Source organism: Erythrolamprus reginae, chromosome 2, assembly GCF_031021105.1.
Source record: "Erythrolamprus reginae isolate rEryReg1 chromosome 2, rEryReg1.hap1, whole genome shotgun sequence".
In the NCBI taxonomy this organism is placed as follows: domain Eukaryota; kingdom Metazoa; phylum Chordata; class Lepidosauria; order Squamata; family Dipsadidae; genus Erythrolamprus; species Erythrolamprus reginae.
Window position 1 is genome coordinate 225,972,007 of NC_091951.1, and position 16,155 is coordinate 225,988,161.

Sequence of the window (16,155 nt, forward strand, 5' to 3'; positions counted from 1 at the left end):
AAAGCTTTTTCCCCCAGCCCTAACTAGGTGTTAACGATCTTCCCAGCTCTTATCTTGCAGGTTCTTTCATTGTTACTGTCTGCAACAAATTTTTTTCAAGCTAAGTCTTTGCAGGGTTTTTTTCATTACTCTAACTTGCTCCAGGTAAGTTTCTTTCCAGCCCTAACCAGGTGCTAATGATGTTCCCAGCTCTTACTGCTTGCAAGCTCTTTCATTATTACTCTATTCTAAGAATGTTTCCCAAGCCCTTCTTTGCAGGTTTTTTTTCATTGTTCTAACTTGCTCCAAATGTTTCTTTCTATTCCTAACCAGGTTCTAACAATGTTCCCAGTTCTTGTTTGCAAGCTCTTTCATTGTTACTCTCTCCAAATAAGGTTTTTTTAAGCCTTAACCAGGGGATAAAATAATGTGCTGAAACTGACCAGACTAAGGCTGCTAGCCAGATGAATATCTGGTAAGCAGATTCTTTTCCCTATTTTCCTCTCCCAAAACTAAGGTGTGTTTTATACTCCGGTGTGTCTTATACTCAGAAAAATACAATAGGTCTTTGGCAGTGTGTCAAGAGATATAAAGGTTGGTGCTTATCAGCCTTTTCCAAAATACTGTGGCAGATTTCTGTCAGACTAATTAACATTGTTTGGGACTTATTATTGCTGTGAATGAATATAATTCACAGCCATTGAAATAAAAAGAAGGTTTTGGGGGGACTACGTTCGTGCTTTATTATTTATCAAGAAACATAGGTAAGAGCAATTATTAAAATAAAAACATTAAACAGTGAGTATGGTAATCAGGCTTTATTTATTTCATTTCATTCTCTATTAAGATGAATCACATTAGGAAGGAAGCATCGGTTTCAGTGGGCAGCTATGTTTGCATTGATCCAGTCGATGTATTGGCAAACCTTGGTGTAAACTCCAGGATAGCCTGGCAAAGCACAACCTATACCCCAGGAGACAATACCCTGGAGCACTCCATTACAAACCACGGGGCCACCAGAATCTCCCTAAAAGGTGAAAAGAGTTGAAAACATGAGAGGTTTGCTATAAAAAAGACTGAAAATATGTTATTGAATTCTTTAAGCCTACACTAAAAAGTAGCTTCAGACCATAAGGAGACCTTGTTGAACGATTGCCCAAAACATTTTTGTGGTCCCAGCTAAATTCTTCCAAGCTTCATAAAAATTTGAAAGTTTATGAAGACTTCCTTCAAAGCAAGAAGGACCTTTGTAATCTTCCATATTTTTCTTCAGTTTAAATCAAAATGTAAGAAAAACGGCCAGATTCCCCTTTCTACCACTTCAGTCCACAATGCTAGCAGTGCCCTACAAGTAGCCCTACAAACCTCCATGTAGACCATGCAAGAATAATAGCGAGATGAAAACTTAAAATCAAGGAGTATGTGCATATTTACCATGTAGTATGGCTGTAGTAATATTATTATTTATTCTTATTATTATCTCCCCCTCCCCCAAATTTGGCATCATTATTCTATTGCTTGCATGTACACTGAGAGCTTTGGGGACAAATTCCTTGTGTATATAATCACACTTGCCCAAATAAAATATTCTATTCTATTCAATTCCAGCCTGGAAATTCTCTGAAAGAAAGTCTTACTGAGAATTTTCAGGCTGGAATTGAGTTGAATAGAATATTTTATTTGGGCAAGTGTGATTATATACACAAGGATTTGCAACATGCTAATCTGGAAAGAGGTTTCAAGAGTTTTCCACTTCTTATATATGAACAGCTTTTCATTAACACAGTGGAAATCCTGAGCAGTTTTACTCTGTGTGGTCAGTATTTAACTTAGTGTTTAAAACACCAAGCGTTTCTCATTTCTATTTTTTTAATACCCTTTTTTTTCCATTCCTGTTTTTTCTTTTGCCTAGGTTTATTTCTGCTTTCTGTTTTGCTTTGGGATAATGTTAGAAGAACAGTTTAAATAATATAGCTAATCTGTAAATGAATCCTGGATGCATATCATTTTAGATGGTGAGAAAGCAAGTATTCTCACCTGGCAAGAGTCTTTGCCGCCTTCCAGGTATCCAACACAGACCATATTTGGGGTAATTTGTCCTGGGTACGCAGCATTGCATTCCCTATCACTTAGGATCGGTGCATTCAGGCACTGCAGAAGATCAGGGTAGTTTACTAGAAAAAAAGAATAAGGAAAAAATAAGGACGTTAAGGGAAGCTCATGAAAACCCATGCGTTACATTAACATTTGTTAGTCTTAAAAGATGCCAAAAAAGAGACTCTGTTTAAATGATCAGCAGCAGCCCTGTCATTCAAGACAAGTAAAAGCAACTAGCTTTTCCATAATTTTATGGAATATGATGTCTGAGATGAAGTAACCAACTCAAGACAAGAAAATAGCCTCAAAAAGAAGGGGAAAAAGTGGAATTTGAATGATGCATGTTCATCTTCAGCGCTCTAAAACCATCCAAGCCACCATTTATAGGCTTACATTAGTTCAAGGCTCAGTCCAATAATTGTTTTCTTCTTGATGTTAGAACTTAAACCTGGAATTTAATAATAGATTCAAGATGTCCCTGAATGTCTCTATCCCTGTGAATACTTGAAGCATTTAGCAATTCAACAGTGACAAAAATGCATTACTAGATTTAGGTTAGCAATGCAGAGGGCTTAGCGTTAGGGAATGGCCTTGAAGGATGAGAGACAAAACTACTACCAAGGCAATAGTCAGATAAGAGGGACTTGAGCAAAGACCAAGAAAATAACTTTAAAAACGGTTCCATATAATAAATTATAATTGATATGCAGATAAAAGAGGGAAGGGGAAGTACATTCAGTTTGCAAAATTGTGTTATTATTTATTTATTTATTTAATTATTATTTGTCAAGTACGCATTGATAGTATACAAAGATATAATAATGTTTATATACATGTACATGATATGTACATGACACTAATAAGAGAGAAACATTAGGACAGAGGACGGAAGGCACACTGGTGCACTTATGCACACCTCTTACTGACCCGTTAGGAATTGGGAGAGGTCAACAGTGGATAGTCCAAGGGTAAAGCTTTGGTGGTTAGGTAAGTGATGATACTACAGAATCAGGTAGTGAGTTCCATGCACTAACTATTCGGTTGCTAAAGTTGTATTTCCTGCAGTTGAGTTATTATTATTCTGGTTTGTCACACAGGCAGCCTGATATTTAGGGTGGATTTGACATTTTAATCCACCTACTGATTCTTTCCAAATGACCTGGGATGGGGAGATGTTGTTCTTGTTGCTAAAAGTTATACGCAGCCTGACTCCCAGCAGCTCTAGGTTAAAGTGACCAGATTGTAACCTCTACAAAGTGGGACACCATTGCTGGGGGGGGTGGGGTGGACACTGGCGTCTGAGTGCCAATGCGGGTCTCACCAGGAAGGGGAGATGGAGGAATAGCACGAAGACCGGCAGGTCGCTTGGTGAGGGGAGGAAGCGCTGAGAGGCTCCTCCTTCTCAGAATGCAAATAAACCACACCCCTTTTAAGACCCAGCCAAAGGTGCCTTCCCCCACCCCCCGCTTCTCTCCCGCCCCAGCTTTCACTTCACCCCACAGTTTCCCCACAGTTTGATTATAAATTTGGTGTATATGGAGCAAAAAAAAATTCTCTTTCTTTTTCTTCCTCCCTCCTTTTCTCTCTCTCCCTCCCTCTCCCTCCAACTTTCTTTCTCCCCTTCCTTCCTCTATCTTTTCTCTCTCTCTTTCTCTCTCCCTTTCCCTTTCTTTCTCTCTCCTTCCCTCCCTCCCCTCTCTCGCTCTTTCTCTCTCTTCCTCCCTCCCTTTCTCTCTCTCTCTCTTTCTTTCTTTCTTTCTCTTCCTTCCTTTCTATCTTTTTTCTCTCTCTTTCTCTCTCTCTTTTCCTTCCTCCCTCTTTCTCTTTCTTTCTCTCCATTCCTTCCTCTCTCTTTTTTCTCTCTTTCTCCCTCCCTCTCTATTTCTTTCTTTCTTTCTCTCTCTCCTTCCCTCCCTCCCTCTCTTTCTCTCTCTCTCTCCCTCTATCTCTTTCACAACGCTCAGACCTGGTAGGGAGGAAGCAAGCTGTTCCTTTGGTTGAAGAGCTTCTGCAACAAGGTGGGTGGGGGAGGCAGTTTGGGAATGCCAGATGGGGAACAGCCTGTGTAAGCGATTGCCCTTTGCGCAGCTGGGATATCCAGCTCAGTTCCTCGAACCTGACTCCATTTGGTGTGACAGTCATATGACAAAAAGTAATCAATTGCAGCAGCCGCAGCTGAAGAGAACAGGAGGGAGGGGAAGGGGGGAGGAGGAAGGGGGGAGGAGGAAGGGGGACATCACACGGGTTTCCCCAGCTGCCGGTTGGCTGGCCAACTCGACCCACATGGGGCTAAACCCATATCCCTGCTTGGCTTGGCGGCATGGCAGTCTTGGGATGTTTTGGTGAGAAAAGAGAAACCAAGGGAAGGGAGCACGGGTGGGTGTGTTAGACAAATTAATTCGGATTCCCCCAAAATTGGGACTTTTTTAAAAACCCGCAGGATGCGGGACAAATCGGCAAAAAGCAGGACTATCCCGCGAAAAGCGGGATGTCTGGTCACCTTACTCTAGGTAGTTTACAAATTAAAAACAAGCAACAATACAAGAAACCCAAAGCAAAGATGACAGAGAAAACAAATCTGGATAAGAACAAAGAAAAGGAAGAAAGGGGGGGCATTCATCAACCCCATCAAAGACCTGAGCAAAGAGCCGTATCTTCAAGGCCTTTCCAAAATATAAATGATGGGACTGAGAGCCATTTGAAAAAGCTGACCCACATGGCATTGGTCTATGTGGTCTGGCTGACAGCAGGTAGCAGCAATTACAGTTCTTCAGTCATGTACCTGGGACTCAAATTAAGTTAACCAATCCTTGTTAATACTCACCACCATTGCTGAGAGTATTGCCCCATCCTGAGATCAAGCAATGGGTACCAACTGCTGGACATCCATTACTCAAAGGGATAGGTGAGACACTTGCATCAATAGTGACAGGTGAATCCAGCAAGATGAGCATGATATCATTATCCAAGAGATAAGAGCTGTATTCTGGATGGACAATGATTTTTGCAGGTTTTTTAATCTGCTCGGTCCCTTCATCTTCCATAATATTGTGCTCTCCAAGTATCACACTCATGCGGCTGAAAGTTAATGTTGCAGCATTATATTTGATGTACAAAGCAATATCTGATCTCAAGCTGAAAAAAATGCTTTGAATACCTTATGCTAAAGAACAAACAATCAGATCAACCGATATAGTTTTAGAGTAGAGACTCGAATCTACAATGGGAACTTTGCATGTAATCATGATTAATATCGTAAATTTCACAAAGACAGAAGTTAAAACAATTCTAGCTTGTACAGTGTTGAATATGAATTTAGAGAGTTTATTTTCACCCCTTTGCACAACAATACAAATTCTGGTATTAACCAAGAAAGTCTGATGTTTGCTTTATCAAATTCTATGCTTTCCCCCCAAAGAATCTGAAAAAACAAATCTTGCATTTTCATACAAATAAATACAGTATAGTTACATATTAAAAGAATTGACATGTGAAGGAATTTATATTTTAAAAAGAACAATACAGTGGAACCCCGACATAAGAGCTGCTCTACTTAAGAGCAACTCGAGATAAGAGCTGGGAGGGGAGAGATATTTTTGTTCTACTTACAAGCCCAAATTCGAGATACAAGCGCCAAGGAGCTGTCTCCTGAAGCCAAACGCTAACTTCCGCGTTCGGCTTCAGGAGACAGCTGCGAAGCGGCGCGCGTGTTTTAAAAGGTTGCAGCCAGCCTGGGGGGCTCGGGGGGTGCTTGCAGCTTTCTTTCTTGCTCTTTTTCTTTCTCTCTTTTACCTTCCCTTCTATTTCTTCTTTTTTTTCTCCTTCCCACCTTCTTACCTCCCTCCCTCCCTTCACTCATTCCTCTCTTACTCTCCCCTTTCATAAGTTTCCTTGCTTCCTTCCTCTGTTCCTGTCCCTTCCCCCTTTCTTTCTTTCTTTCTTTCTTGCTTTCTTTCTTGCTCTTTTTCTTTCTCTCTTTTACCTTCCCTTCCTCTATTTCTTCTTTTCTTTCTCCTTCCCACCTTCTTCCCTCCCTCCCTTCACTCATTCCTCTCTTACTCTCCCCTTTCATAAGTTTCCTTGCTTCCTTCCTCTGTTCCTGTCCCTTCCCCCTTTCTTTCTTTCTTTCTTGCTCTTTTTCTTTCTCTCTTTTACCTTCCATTCCTCTATTTCTTCTTTTCTTTCTCCTTCCCACCTTCTTCCCTCCCTCCCTCCCTTCACTCATTCCTCTCTTACTCTCCCCTTTCATAAGTTTCCTTGCTTCCTTCCTCTGTTCCTGTCCCTTCCCCCTTTCTTTCTTTCTTTCTTTCTTTCTTTCTTTCTTGCTTGCTTGCTTGCTTGCTTGCTTTCTTGCTCTTTTTCTTTCTCTCTTTTACCTTCCCTTCCTCTATTTCTTCTTTTCTTTCTCCTTCCCATCTTCCTCCCTCCCTCCCTTCACTCATTCCTCTCTTACTCTCCCCTTTCATAAGTTTCCTTGCTTCCTTCCTCTGTTCCTGTCCCTTCCCTCTTTCCTTCCTTCCTTCCCACCCTCCGTCCATTCATTCACCCATTCCTCTCTTGATCGCTTAAAGCCGGTCCCTGGTGCAAAAAGGGTTGGGGACCTCTGTCCTACAGGATTGGGTGGCAGAAAAGTTGAACATATGTAAATTTAAAAGTTTAAGAAAGTTTACAAGTTAAGTGAAAGAAACTTCATTATTCATTTATATGTACATGTACATTTCTTCATTAAAAACATGTCTTTCTGCATAATTTAGACTAACTTTGTGAGTTTTTTGAGGGCTGGAACCAATTAAAATTATTTACATTAATTCCTATGGGGAAAAGTCGTTCGAGATAAGAGCTGCTCGACTTAAGAGCCCAGGTCTGGAACGAATTAAACTCGTATCTCGAGGTACCACTGTATAAGAAAATGTAAATGTCAACAAAAATAAGGTGATCTTTTTAAAGCTGTTAAGATATTACATATAACTGTTGCACTAATTAATGGAATATGCATACAAGACCTCGAACCATTTTAAAAATACAGAAGCTGGAAAGAGGACAGTAAATTATTATTATCTAGTTACAACAATGTGAAGTCACAGCAGACAGGTCTTTAGATGGTGTTGGCCTCCATGGCATAAAGTTCTTTCTAAGAAACTAAGCTGTGCTGGTTCTCAACAACTTTAGGTGGTTTGCAACAATATAATAACAATTTAGTGATGGTGATGGAAGTTAAACTTTGCCCTCAAGCAAAAAATAAGTGTTTTCTCATAAGACAAAATGCAAGAGAAATAAGGCCGGAACCTTCCATTTTCATGGTTAGGTTCAAGTTTTATGCTATAAGTATACATAATGCACACTGAAGCCCTTTTAAGGTGCAAAACAAAATAGCACAAGACTATTCCCGACTTTTGGCAGATAGTATAAAACCTTTGGCTCAGCCTTAACTGTTATACTGTAATTGTTAGAAACAGACAGTTTGCCTTCTAATCAAAATATTTTCTGTTTGCTGCATTTCATCCTTAAATCATTTCCCTGACCTTGGAGATCCTGAATAGGATTCTACTTTCACATATTGGATCCGGGTGCCAAAAAAAAATGTGCTCCTTAAATCAGTTATCATGACAGGCTATTTCTGAAGGAATGTGTGACTTTTCAGGTATTCAAATCCCTACTATAGATCTTCTGTGAGAGCCCAAGATGCCTTCCAACTCTGTTACTGTAAGTGATATAAGGAGCCTGTACACATTGTTATCATTACATTTGTACTCTATGCAAGTCTTTTCTGATGAAGTATTTAAGTGCATTTGAAGTATTTAAGATATTTTCATACCACTATCACAATCTACATAACTGAGTGGACAGTTATAGTTCTGTAAGATTACCTTGGTATCATAGGCATTTTTTGGCTTTTGTATTAATTTTTAATAATAAAACACCAGACTAGGAGTAAATGCAAGTGGAATCACAAGCATGCAAGACTTACTGAATGAATATAACATTGATTTATTGTTGGTTCATTTTTAACTTCCATGTATAGAGGTCTGCTTTTAACAGAAATTGCTTTAGGATCATCATAAAAATACTCGCCACTTACGATTGGTAGCAATGGGCAGCTGAAACGACCCATCGTTCATTGATGAGGGAACCGCCACAGAAATGATAACCAACATTCAGTGAAACCTGATAAGGAACAGCATTTCTCTGGCAGGTGTATCCTCCAACAATCTTATCATCATCCTCAAAGGGGGCAGCAACTGATAAGAACAGGAACATCAAATTCATTAAATGCAGCACTATTATGTAGCAAAGCAACTACAGTAATCAGTATATTCCAGTAGTGAGTTTCACTTACCTTCATTACTGGTTCGAAACTGTAAACATGCTCACGCACAGTGCTTCTGCGCATGCAAAGAACCTTCTGTGCATGTGCAGATCATCAGTGATCACATCGAGGTGGATTGGCGGGGTCTCCTGCTGCCACTGCTATCGGTTCACCCAAATTGGGGCAAACCGGTAGCAACCCAACACTGATATGTTTCTATTGATATCATGAAGCAACGGATGCTATTTTGTTTAGATAAGACCACTACTCCTCAGTAATTTGAGGCATGTTGGCCTCAGCTGAGATTACTTTATAATGGACTATCAAATGCTCAAATTATTTCAGCATTCCTACTAATTTGTTTACAGTATAAGTTCCCCAAAATGTGGTTGTGGTTTTTGCTTTCTCAGATTCATATGATGTATGCAGGTTTATGTAGATATGTGTAACATATCTGGGAGATTGAAGCAATCTATATGTTTCATACATAAAATTATGCGCTCATTAATAATGAACACTCGTATATACACATATGAGTACATACAGTAGCTCTCAATGGGACTACCCTTGAAAAGCATTCAGAGACTACAATTGATCCAAAATGCAGCCATGCAAACTGTTGTGGATGCACCAAGGTTCACTCATCTAAACTCTGTGAGCTGCAATAGCTCCTAGTTGGTCTCTAGGTGCAATTCACCTATAAAGCCCTATATGGCTTGGGGCCAGACTATCTTCAGGGCCGCCTCCTGCCACACAGCTCCCAGCAACCAATAAGGGACCATAGGATTTGCCTTCTCCATGTCCAGACAGTGTTAGTCAGTGAGGCTGTGGGGGAGGGCCTTCTCTGTGGCAGCTCCAGCTCTCTGGAACCAGCTGCCCACTGAGGTCCATGTTACCCCTACCTTACTTGCCTTCTAGAAGGCCTTGAAGACCTGGCTTTGCCAGCAAGCCTGGTACCGTTGACAAAATTGATACCATCTTGATACCATCTTGATCCGGCCACTAAGGGTATGATATTTAATGGGGTTTAGATTACTGTTTTTACTTGTTGTATGCTACCAAGAGTCTGGAAGGAGTTGAACAGCCTATAAATATAATAAATAAATAAATAAATAATAAATAAATAAATAAATTTAAAAAATTGGATATCAGAGTGTATAGTGCTAAGCATTAAGCCATCTTCGAATATGTTTATATTCTATATAACTTGAGGGAAACAGCAGAGAAGGAACAATGAGGATTGTTTCCAAAAAGCAATATCAAAGTCAAATGATAAAACCTGATTTATACTCAGGTGAATCTTCAGAAGAGAGAACAAAGGTTTGGGGCATCTGTGTGTGTGTATCTTTTTCTACTGTTAATAGGTTTAGCTTTAAGTCAAGTACAAAAGAAATTTAGGACTCTCTTTCAAGTCAGACTTACAAGGAATTTCACTTAAAATGAATCGAAAAGAATCTTACAGAGGCTTCCCTGTGTCAAGGAAGGTTTCTTTAAACTTCTAACAGCAAAACATGTATTCATTAGGGATTAGTACATCTTAGAAAATTGCAGGGCTCTGAATGTTTCAGAGGAAATAGTAAAGGCTCTGGCTGTGGAGAAAAACGGCACTCTGACAGGCATTCAACTGATTCATGTGGTTATACATAAAATTATACACACATGAATAATGAATAGCGGTTCAAGAATATGCTTGAATCCAATAAATTTGCTTAATAAAGTCTAGATAGAAAGATAACTAGAACGGCCTGGAAATACAGTAAACCTTTGATTCAAAAGGTGTAATGAAAAAAGGGAGGATAGTTTGAGGCTGTGTATTTGAGCCCTAAAGCACCCATTCGTTTAGTGCCCCCACTAAAGGAAGATGGAGAGAAAAAGATGGCTTTGACCACTGTAACCACCAACTTCAGAGACTGTAGAAGAATCAAGTATCTGTTTTAAAACTCACGTGCTGCTCCGAGGAAGGCAAAGATCCACAGGACTTTCATTCTGTCTGTTGGTGTTTTGTAAGCTGGAATAGAATTCCCTGAAGGAATCTCTCCCTATTTATACCCTTCCAGGGATCTTATCTGTAAGGCCCAAGGCCACAACAGCTCCCTACTTCCCAAGGTCTTGCATAAGCATAATCACCAATTAATCATATATTAGACATTTTCATGATATACCATAGTGATAGCATTATTCCAGGTGTCTTAAATCCAAAGGAAAGCACTAGGTAGATACTCACACACCATTTGACCTGTGTGCTGGGTCTTCCATTGAACTGTCTGTCTACCTACTTGAATGATACTGAAAATTCTAAGATTTCTTTGGTTTGCAAAGCATGAGCCACACTTGTCCACGTCAAAAGCCTTTCAAAGAAACATGGCAGAGAGATGGCTGCCAAAGCTCAGATCTCTTCTTAGCTGGGGGCAAAATTTAACACATCACAGAAAAAACTCCCATACTTGTATCAGATTATTTTATTCTGGAGATATAGGTAAGAACCATAGCATTTTTGTCTACTCTGCATTACTGGTACATATGGCAGGGTAGATATCTTTTAACAGTTTGATCCACTTGTGGTCCTGATCTAGAAAGTGTATTGGCAGTTATCCCAGTTTGCCCAGTGTTGTGGTTAGCTCTGGCCCAGCTCCTGCCCCAAGGACTGTGGATGTGGGGGAGACATCCACATGCTGCAGGCCTGTTTTGCCCCCGGTGGAGTCTGATGATGAAGGCTTCTCTGACCAAGAAGACATGAGTGACAGGGAGGAGGAGAGTGGAGCAGACAGCTCAGAAGGAGATCAATTATCTAGCTCCTCCTTGGAATCAGAACAAGAGTTAATGATACAGCCACGCATGCGGAGAGCGATGCATAGGCAACAACAACTGAGAGATTATTATCAAAGAAAATGAGGCCACCTGTGGTTGGGTGGGGCTGTGGTAATAGCAGCCTGTGGGTTTGGCCATTGTGGAGGATTATCTCATCGTTGTGTTTCATGACTGCTTTGCTGACTTTGATCTTTGTGTGCTGATTTTCCCCCGCTTTGAAACTAACCCAGAGCAAAGTGTGTTTCACTTTGTGAAAGAAGAAGGACTGTGAATTACCTCACAGCTGCAAGCTAAGTATCACAGAACTGATAAGGGACTTGTACAAATTACCAGTTTGTTTGGAGACAAGTGCTCTTTGCTATACAAAAAGAATGCTCTGTTTATTTGCATTTTCGGTATAAAGAACATTGTTTTGAATTTTCAAACGTGTGTGTGTCTGAAATTGTATCTGTGCATTTTTGGGAGGATTCTACCAGAGAGCTCAACAGAACACCCAGTTCATCTTGGTTTGGGAGCGATCATCTCACTTAGAGTCAAATCCCTGGATTTGATTGCACGATGTGAAAGAGCTGTCCAATTAGCGACACTCCAGGGTCTTCTCCATCAATACCGGCACCATAACTGCCACCTCTGGAAGAGATATCCTTCTGGATTGCCATAGGTTTAGTGAAGGACATGGTCTGCCCCCATAAAGGTTTCTGATCTTCCCTGGAAATGTGATGGAGTCATTGAGGCAAAAGGTGGCATGAGGAGGAGAACAACTTACAAAACAAGGAGGCTGGAAGACCTTATGTAGTTTGAGGTTTGAGTAATGCATTGCAGACTAGTGAAAGCAACAGTGTTCATCACAATAATTGTCAATGTCTGGTATTTTAAATCTTACTAGTCACTGCAGCAAAGAATGTGGATTGGACAAGAAGCCCCCTGCCTTTATTCAAATATGCTATTTCTATGGTTACATGTCTTGATGTATTTGTTTGTTTGTTTGTTTGTTTATTTATTTATTTATATATTTATATATTTATATGCCACCCCTCTCCGCAAACTTGGGGCGGCTAACAACAATGATTAAAAAAAACCCAGCATGTAACAATCCAATTAATAAAATAACTAAAAACCCTTATAGTAAAACCAAACATACACACAAACATACCATGCATAACTTGTAATGGCCTAGGGGGAAAGAATATCTTAACTCCCCCATACTTGGCGATAAAGGTGGGTCTTGAGTAATTTGTCAAAGACAAGGAGGGTGGGGGCCGTTCTAATCTCTGGGGGGGAGTTGGTTCCAAGAGGGCCGGGGTCGCCACAGAGAAGGCTCCTCCCCTGGGGCCCGCCAAACGACATTGTTTGGTCAACGGGACCCGGAGAAGGCCAACTCTGGGGGACCTTATCGGCCGCTGGGATTCATGCGGTAGAAGGCGGTTCCGGATGTATTCTGGCCCAATGCCATGTAGGGCTTTATAGGTCATTACCAACACTTTGAATTGTGACCGGAAACCGATTGGCAGCCAGTGCAGGCCACGGAGTGTTGCAGAAACGTGGGCGAATCTAGGGAGCCCCACGGTGGCTCTCGCGGCCGCATTCTGCACGATCTGAAGTTTCCGAACACTTTTCAAAGGTAGCCCCATGTAGAGAGCGTTGCAGTAATCTAACCTCGAGGTGATGAGGGCATGAGTGACTGTGAGCAATTTATTACTTGTGGCAAGTGTAGGCAAATGTAGAAAGTCAAAAAACTTTAACCTCTCTCCAAACTGCTGCACTATCTTGGTTCAATACGTGAAGTTCAGTGTCAATCCGAGTTGCCTTCAGCTGTACACACAGAAACTTCCATGAGACCTTAAACTCCATCATGTGAACATTCCTCTCATCTAAAATTCCACATAAGAACATTTTTTCACAACAGACCACCACTCTGTGCTCACGGATGACTGATGCCATAGCATGCTGTCTTAGCTAGATCGGTAGCTAACTTGGTCAGGACTTGGAAAAATCTTCTTTTACCATGGTGTTCTTCTTTGGATTTACAACCTTATACCAGAAGAGACTTCTGCATCTGAATTGCCCAAGTACTGTAAACTTCCTCTAACATTTCCAGCAGCTGATGAAAGAGTCGGTTGAGATGCCTGGAAATGTTGACTGAGACTTCAAAGTGATGCCAAACAAAGCAACAGAGTTGCTTTGCTTTAAAAAGCACAACGTGTGTGGTCATTGCTTCCCAAAGTAGCACTGAAGAGTGTTTTGTATGATGAGCTTTCATTAAAGTAAGGTACTCAATCAAAGCTTTGCGCAGATTTACAGAAAAATGTAAAATGGGATGAAATTAAATCCATATGTTCTCCTGAAATTCCTGAAGGCTCAAGTACAGGAATCTGCTATCATGCTGATCCCTTCCAAGACCTCCCTGTATGTACCTCCTATTGAGATACCAATCTCTTGGTTTTGATCCAGGAGATTTGAAGAGAGTTTCTTTTTCACACTTGCTTCAATAGCAGGAGAATGTTGTCTGATGGTCATTGGAAGGTGTGGAGACACTAGAGTGCCTTCCGTCCCCTGTCCTATTGCTCTCCTGTATCTCCTATACCAGGGGTGGGCAATTAATTTTGCCATAGGACCACATGAGAAATTGGGATGGTTTTAGAGGGCCGGACTAATATAATTAACTCAGTTCCACCCAATACTGTTGGGTGGAACTGAGTTAATTATATTATAATTATAAAATATTATATTATGTTATGTGTTATGTGTTATGTGTTATGTGTTATGTGTTATGTGTTATGTGTTATGTGTTATGTGTTATGTGCTATGTGTTATGTGTTATGTGTTATATGTTATATGTTATATATTTATTGTATATTGTATATTGTATATTGTATATTGTATATTGTATATTGTATATTGTATATTGTACATTGTACATTGTACATTGTACATTATACATTATACATTATACATTATACATTATACATTATACATTATACATTATATATTATATATTATATCTTGAACACCCAGTTCTTATCTAGAAAAGTTGGACCGACCTCTGCGGGCCGGTCACAGACAGCAGGTGGGCCGCATCCGGCCCTCGGGCCGTATCTTGCTCAGGTCTGTCCTATACCTTTCTTCTATTGCTATATCTCTTCTATTCTTTCATTGATATGTTTTATTCCTATATCTTCTCTTCTATTCTTTCTTAGATATATTTTACTATAAGTATATCCTCTATTACCTTCATTATGTATTTTAATATGTGTATACCCACTAAAACCCTCATTGTGTATTGGACAAAATCAATCAATAAAACAATAAATAAACAATACCTTCAATCTTTTCTGAAACTTAGCTAGGTTAGCATTTCCTTGGATGTATGTAGCTTGAGATGACGACTCTGAGTTATAATTTTGTGTGAGAAGAATCAGTTTTTATTTTCAATATGCCATACCTTATTTTTCAATATTCATGCCACCTATAACCCACTTTATTTCCAATTCTTTTTAAAAAAATCTCACAAAGGTGCAGTCCTTTTCCATAAACGAGCTACTCTCTACATCAGAGGTGTTCAAACCTGGCAACATTAAGACTTGTAGACTTCAACTCCCAGAATTCCCAGAAGTCCACAAGTCTTAAAGTTGCCATGTTTGAAGAGCTCTGCTCTACATATCTTTTGCCTTTTCTAACTAAAATATTGTTTTTGAAGTGCAGCCTAGAAGATAGTGTTTATTACTTATGTGACAATATTGATTTACAGTGTGTACAGGCATTACAGTGTTGACAATTTTATTTTCAGTCTCATTTTTAACGATGCCCAGCAATGAATTCAACTTTAAAAAAAAAAAAAACCTTTACCACATTCTGGGTGAAATTTTATGGAGTTGGTTATCATTAATGTGACTGTGAACTTTGGGTTTTGTTATTGCTGTTCCACTATGCTAGACTTTATGTTTGCTTTTATTGCACTGACCATATTATTATAAAATTCAGTCTTCCAGTTGGAAATGTTATTTTGAAATCTTTTGAAAATACACTATTACACACAAGAGCTACTGGGCTGCTCATCTTTCTTTTTTAGCACATTTATGAGGTAATCTGCACTTCACCATACAGCCCCCACCCCACCCCAATATCCTCTCAATTTTCTTGTATAGATGGGGGTTAATGTTGCTACTGCTCAGTTCTCCAATACAAATTTTAATTTAAAAAATCTTTTATTTTTATTAAAACAGTAGAAGTTTATTTAAGAAGATTTGACAATTGTTTATTACTGAATAATTACTCAGTTCTTTGGATTGCTCTGGAAATAATAATTCAGCAGAGTGAAAAGATCAGGGTTGGGCTACTGCCCGGATGGGGGGGGACACAGTGGGGTAGCGAAAATGGAGCCCCACCCCAGAGCACCCAAGTTGCACTGAGAGATGTTGGAAGAAAATGCAGGGAGTCCTGCACAAGCCACGCCCACAGTGTGGTAGAAAAATTTTGGCAGCCCTTCACTGGAAAACACTGATGGCTCTTATCTGAACTTACTTTATCATTCTTCAGCATATTACTGAGATGCCTGTTGCTCGGCCATTCAGATTTGATTTGATTTGATTTGATTTGATTTGATTTGATTTGATTTGATTTGATTTGATTTGATTTGATTTGATTTGATTTGATTTGATTTGATTTGATTTGATTTGATTTGATTTGATTTGATTTGATTTGATTTGATTTGATTTGATTTGATTTGATTTGATTTGATTTGATTTGATTTGATTTGATTTGATTTGATTTGATTTGATTTGATTTGATTTGATTTGATTTGATTTGATTTGATTTGATTTGATTTGATTTGATTTGATTTGATTTGATTTGATTTGATTTGATTTGATTGCCGCCCCTCTCCGTAGACTCGGGGCGGCATACAAATCCATTTATGCTGGTCTATAATTGTAATAAAAATCTGATTGATTAAACCATTCCATACT

General features: G+C 39.6%; 1 protein-coding gene across 2 annotated transcripts; it reads right to left on the bottom strand.

The window, feature by feature from the left end:
* Window positions 1-856: 856 nt before the first annotated feature.
* On the bottom strand, window positions 857-10,368 carry LOC139162085 (serine protease 1-like). Of its 2 annotated transcripts, none has more exons than XM_070742111.1 (5): window positions 10,329-10,368; window positions 8,156-8,315; window positions 4,901-5,154; window positions 2,017-2,153; window positions 857-1,006 (listed from the first exon to the last, which is right to left on the bottom strand). In XM_070742111.1, exons 1-5 carry the CDS (start codon window positions 10,366-10,368, stop codon window positions 857-859), a joined length of 741 nt encoding a protein of 246 aa, XP_070598212.1. The 2 variants fall into 2 exon arrangements, with proteins under 2 accessions (XP_070598212.1, XP_070598211.1); XM_070742110.1 differs by having other exon boundaries at window positions 4,901-5,205.
* Window positions 10,369-16,155: the final 5,787 nt, after the last annotated feature.

Coding starts and splice junctions, on each gene's coding strand:
- LOC139162085 (XM_070742110.1), bottom strand. CDS start 10,368: ATGAAAGTCCTGTGGATCTTTGCCTTCCTCGGAGCAGCAC. Junction 8,316..10,328: donor TGCCTTCCTCGGAGCAGCAC/GTGAGTTTTAAA, acceptor TGTTCTTATCAG/TTGCTGCCCCCTTTGAGGAT. Junction 2,154..4,900: donor CAATACTCTCAGCAATGGTG/GTGAGTATTAAC, acceptor CTTTTTTTCTAG/TAAACTACCCTGATCTTCTG.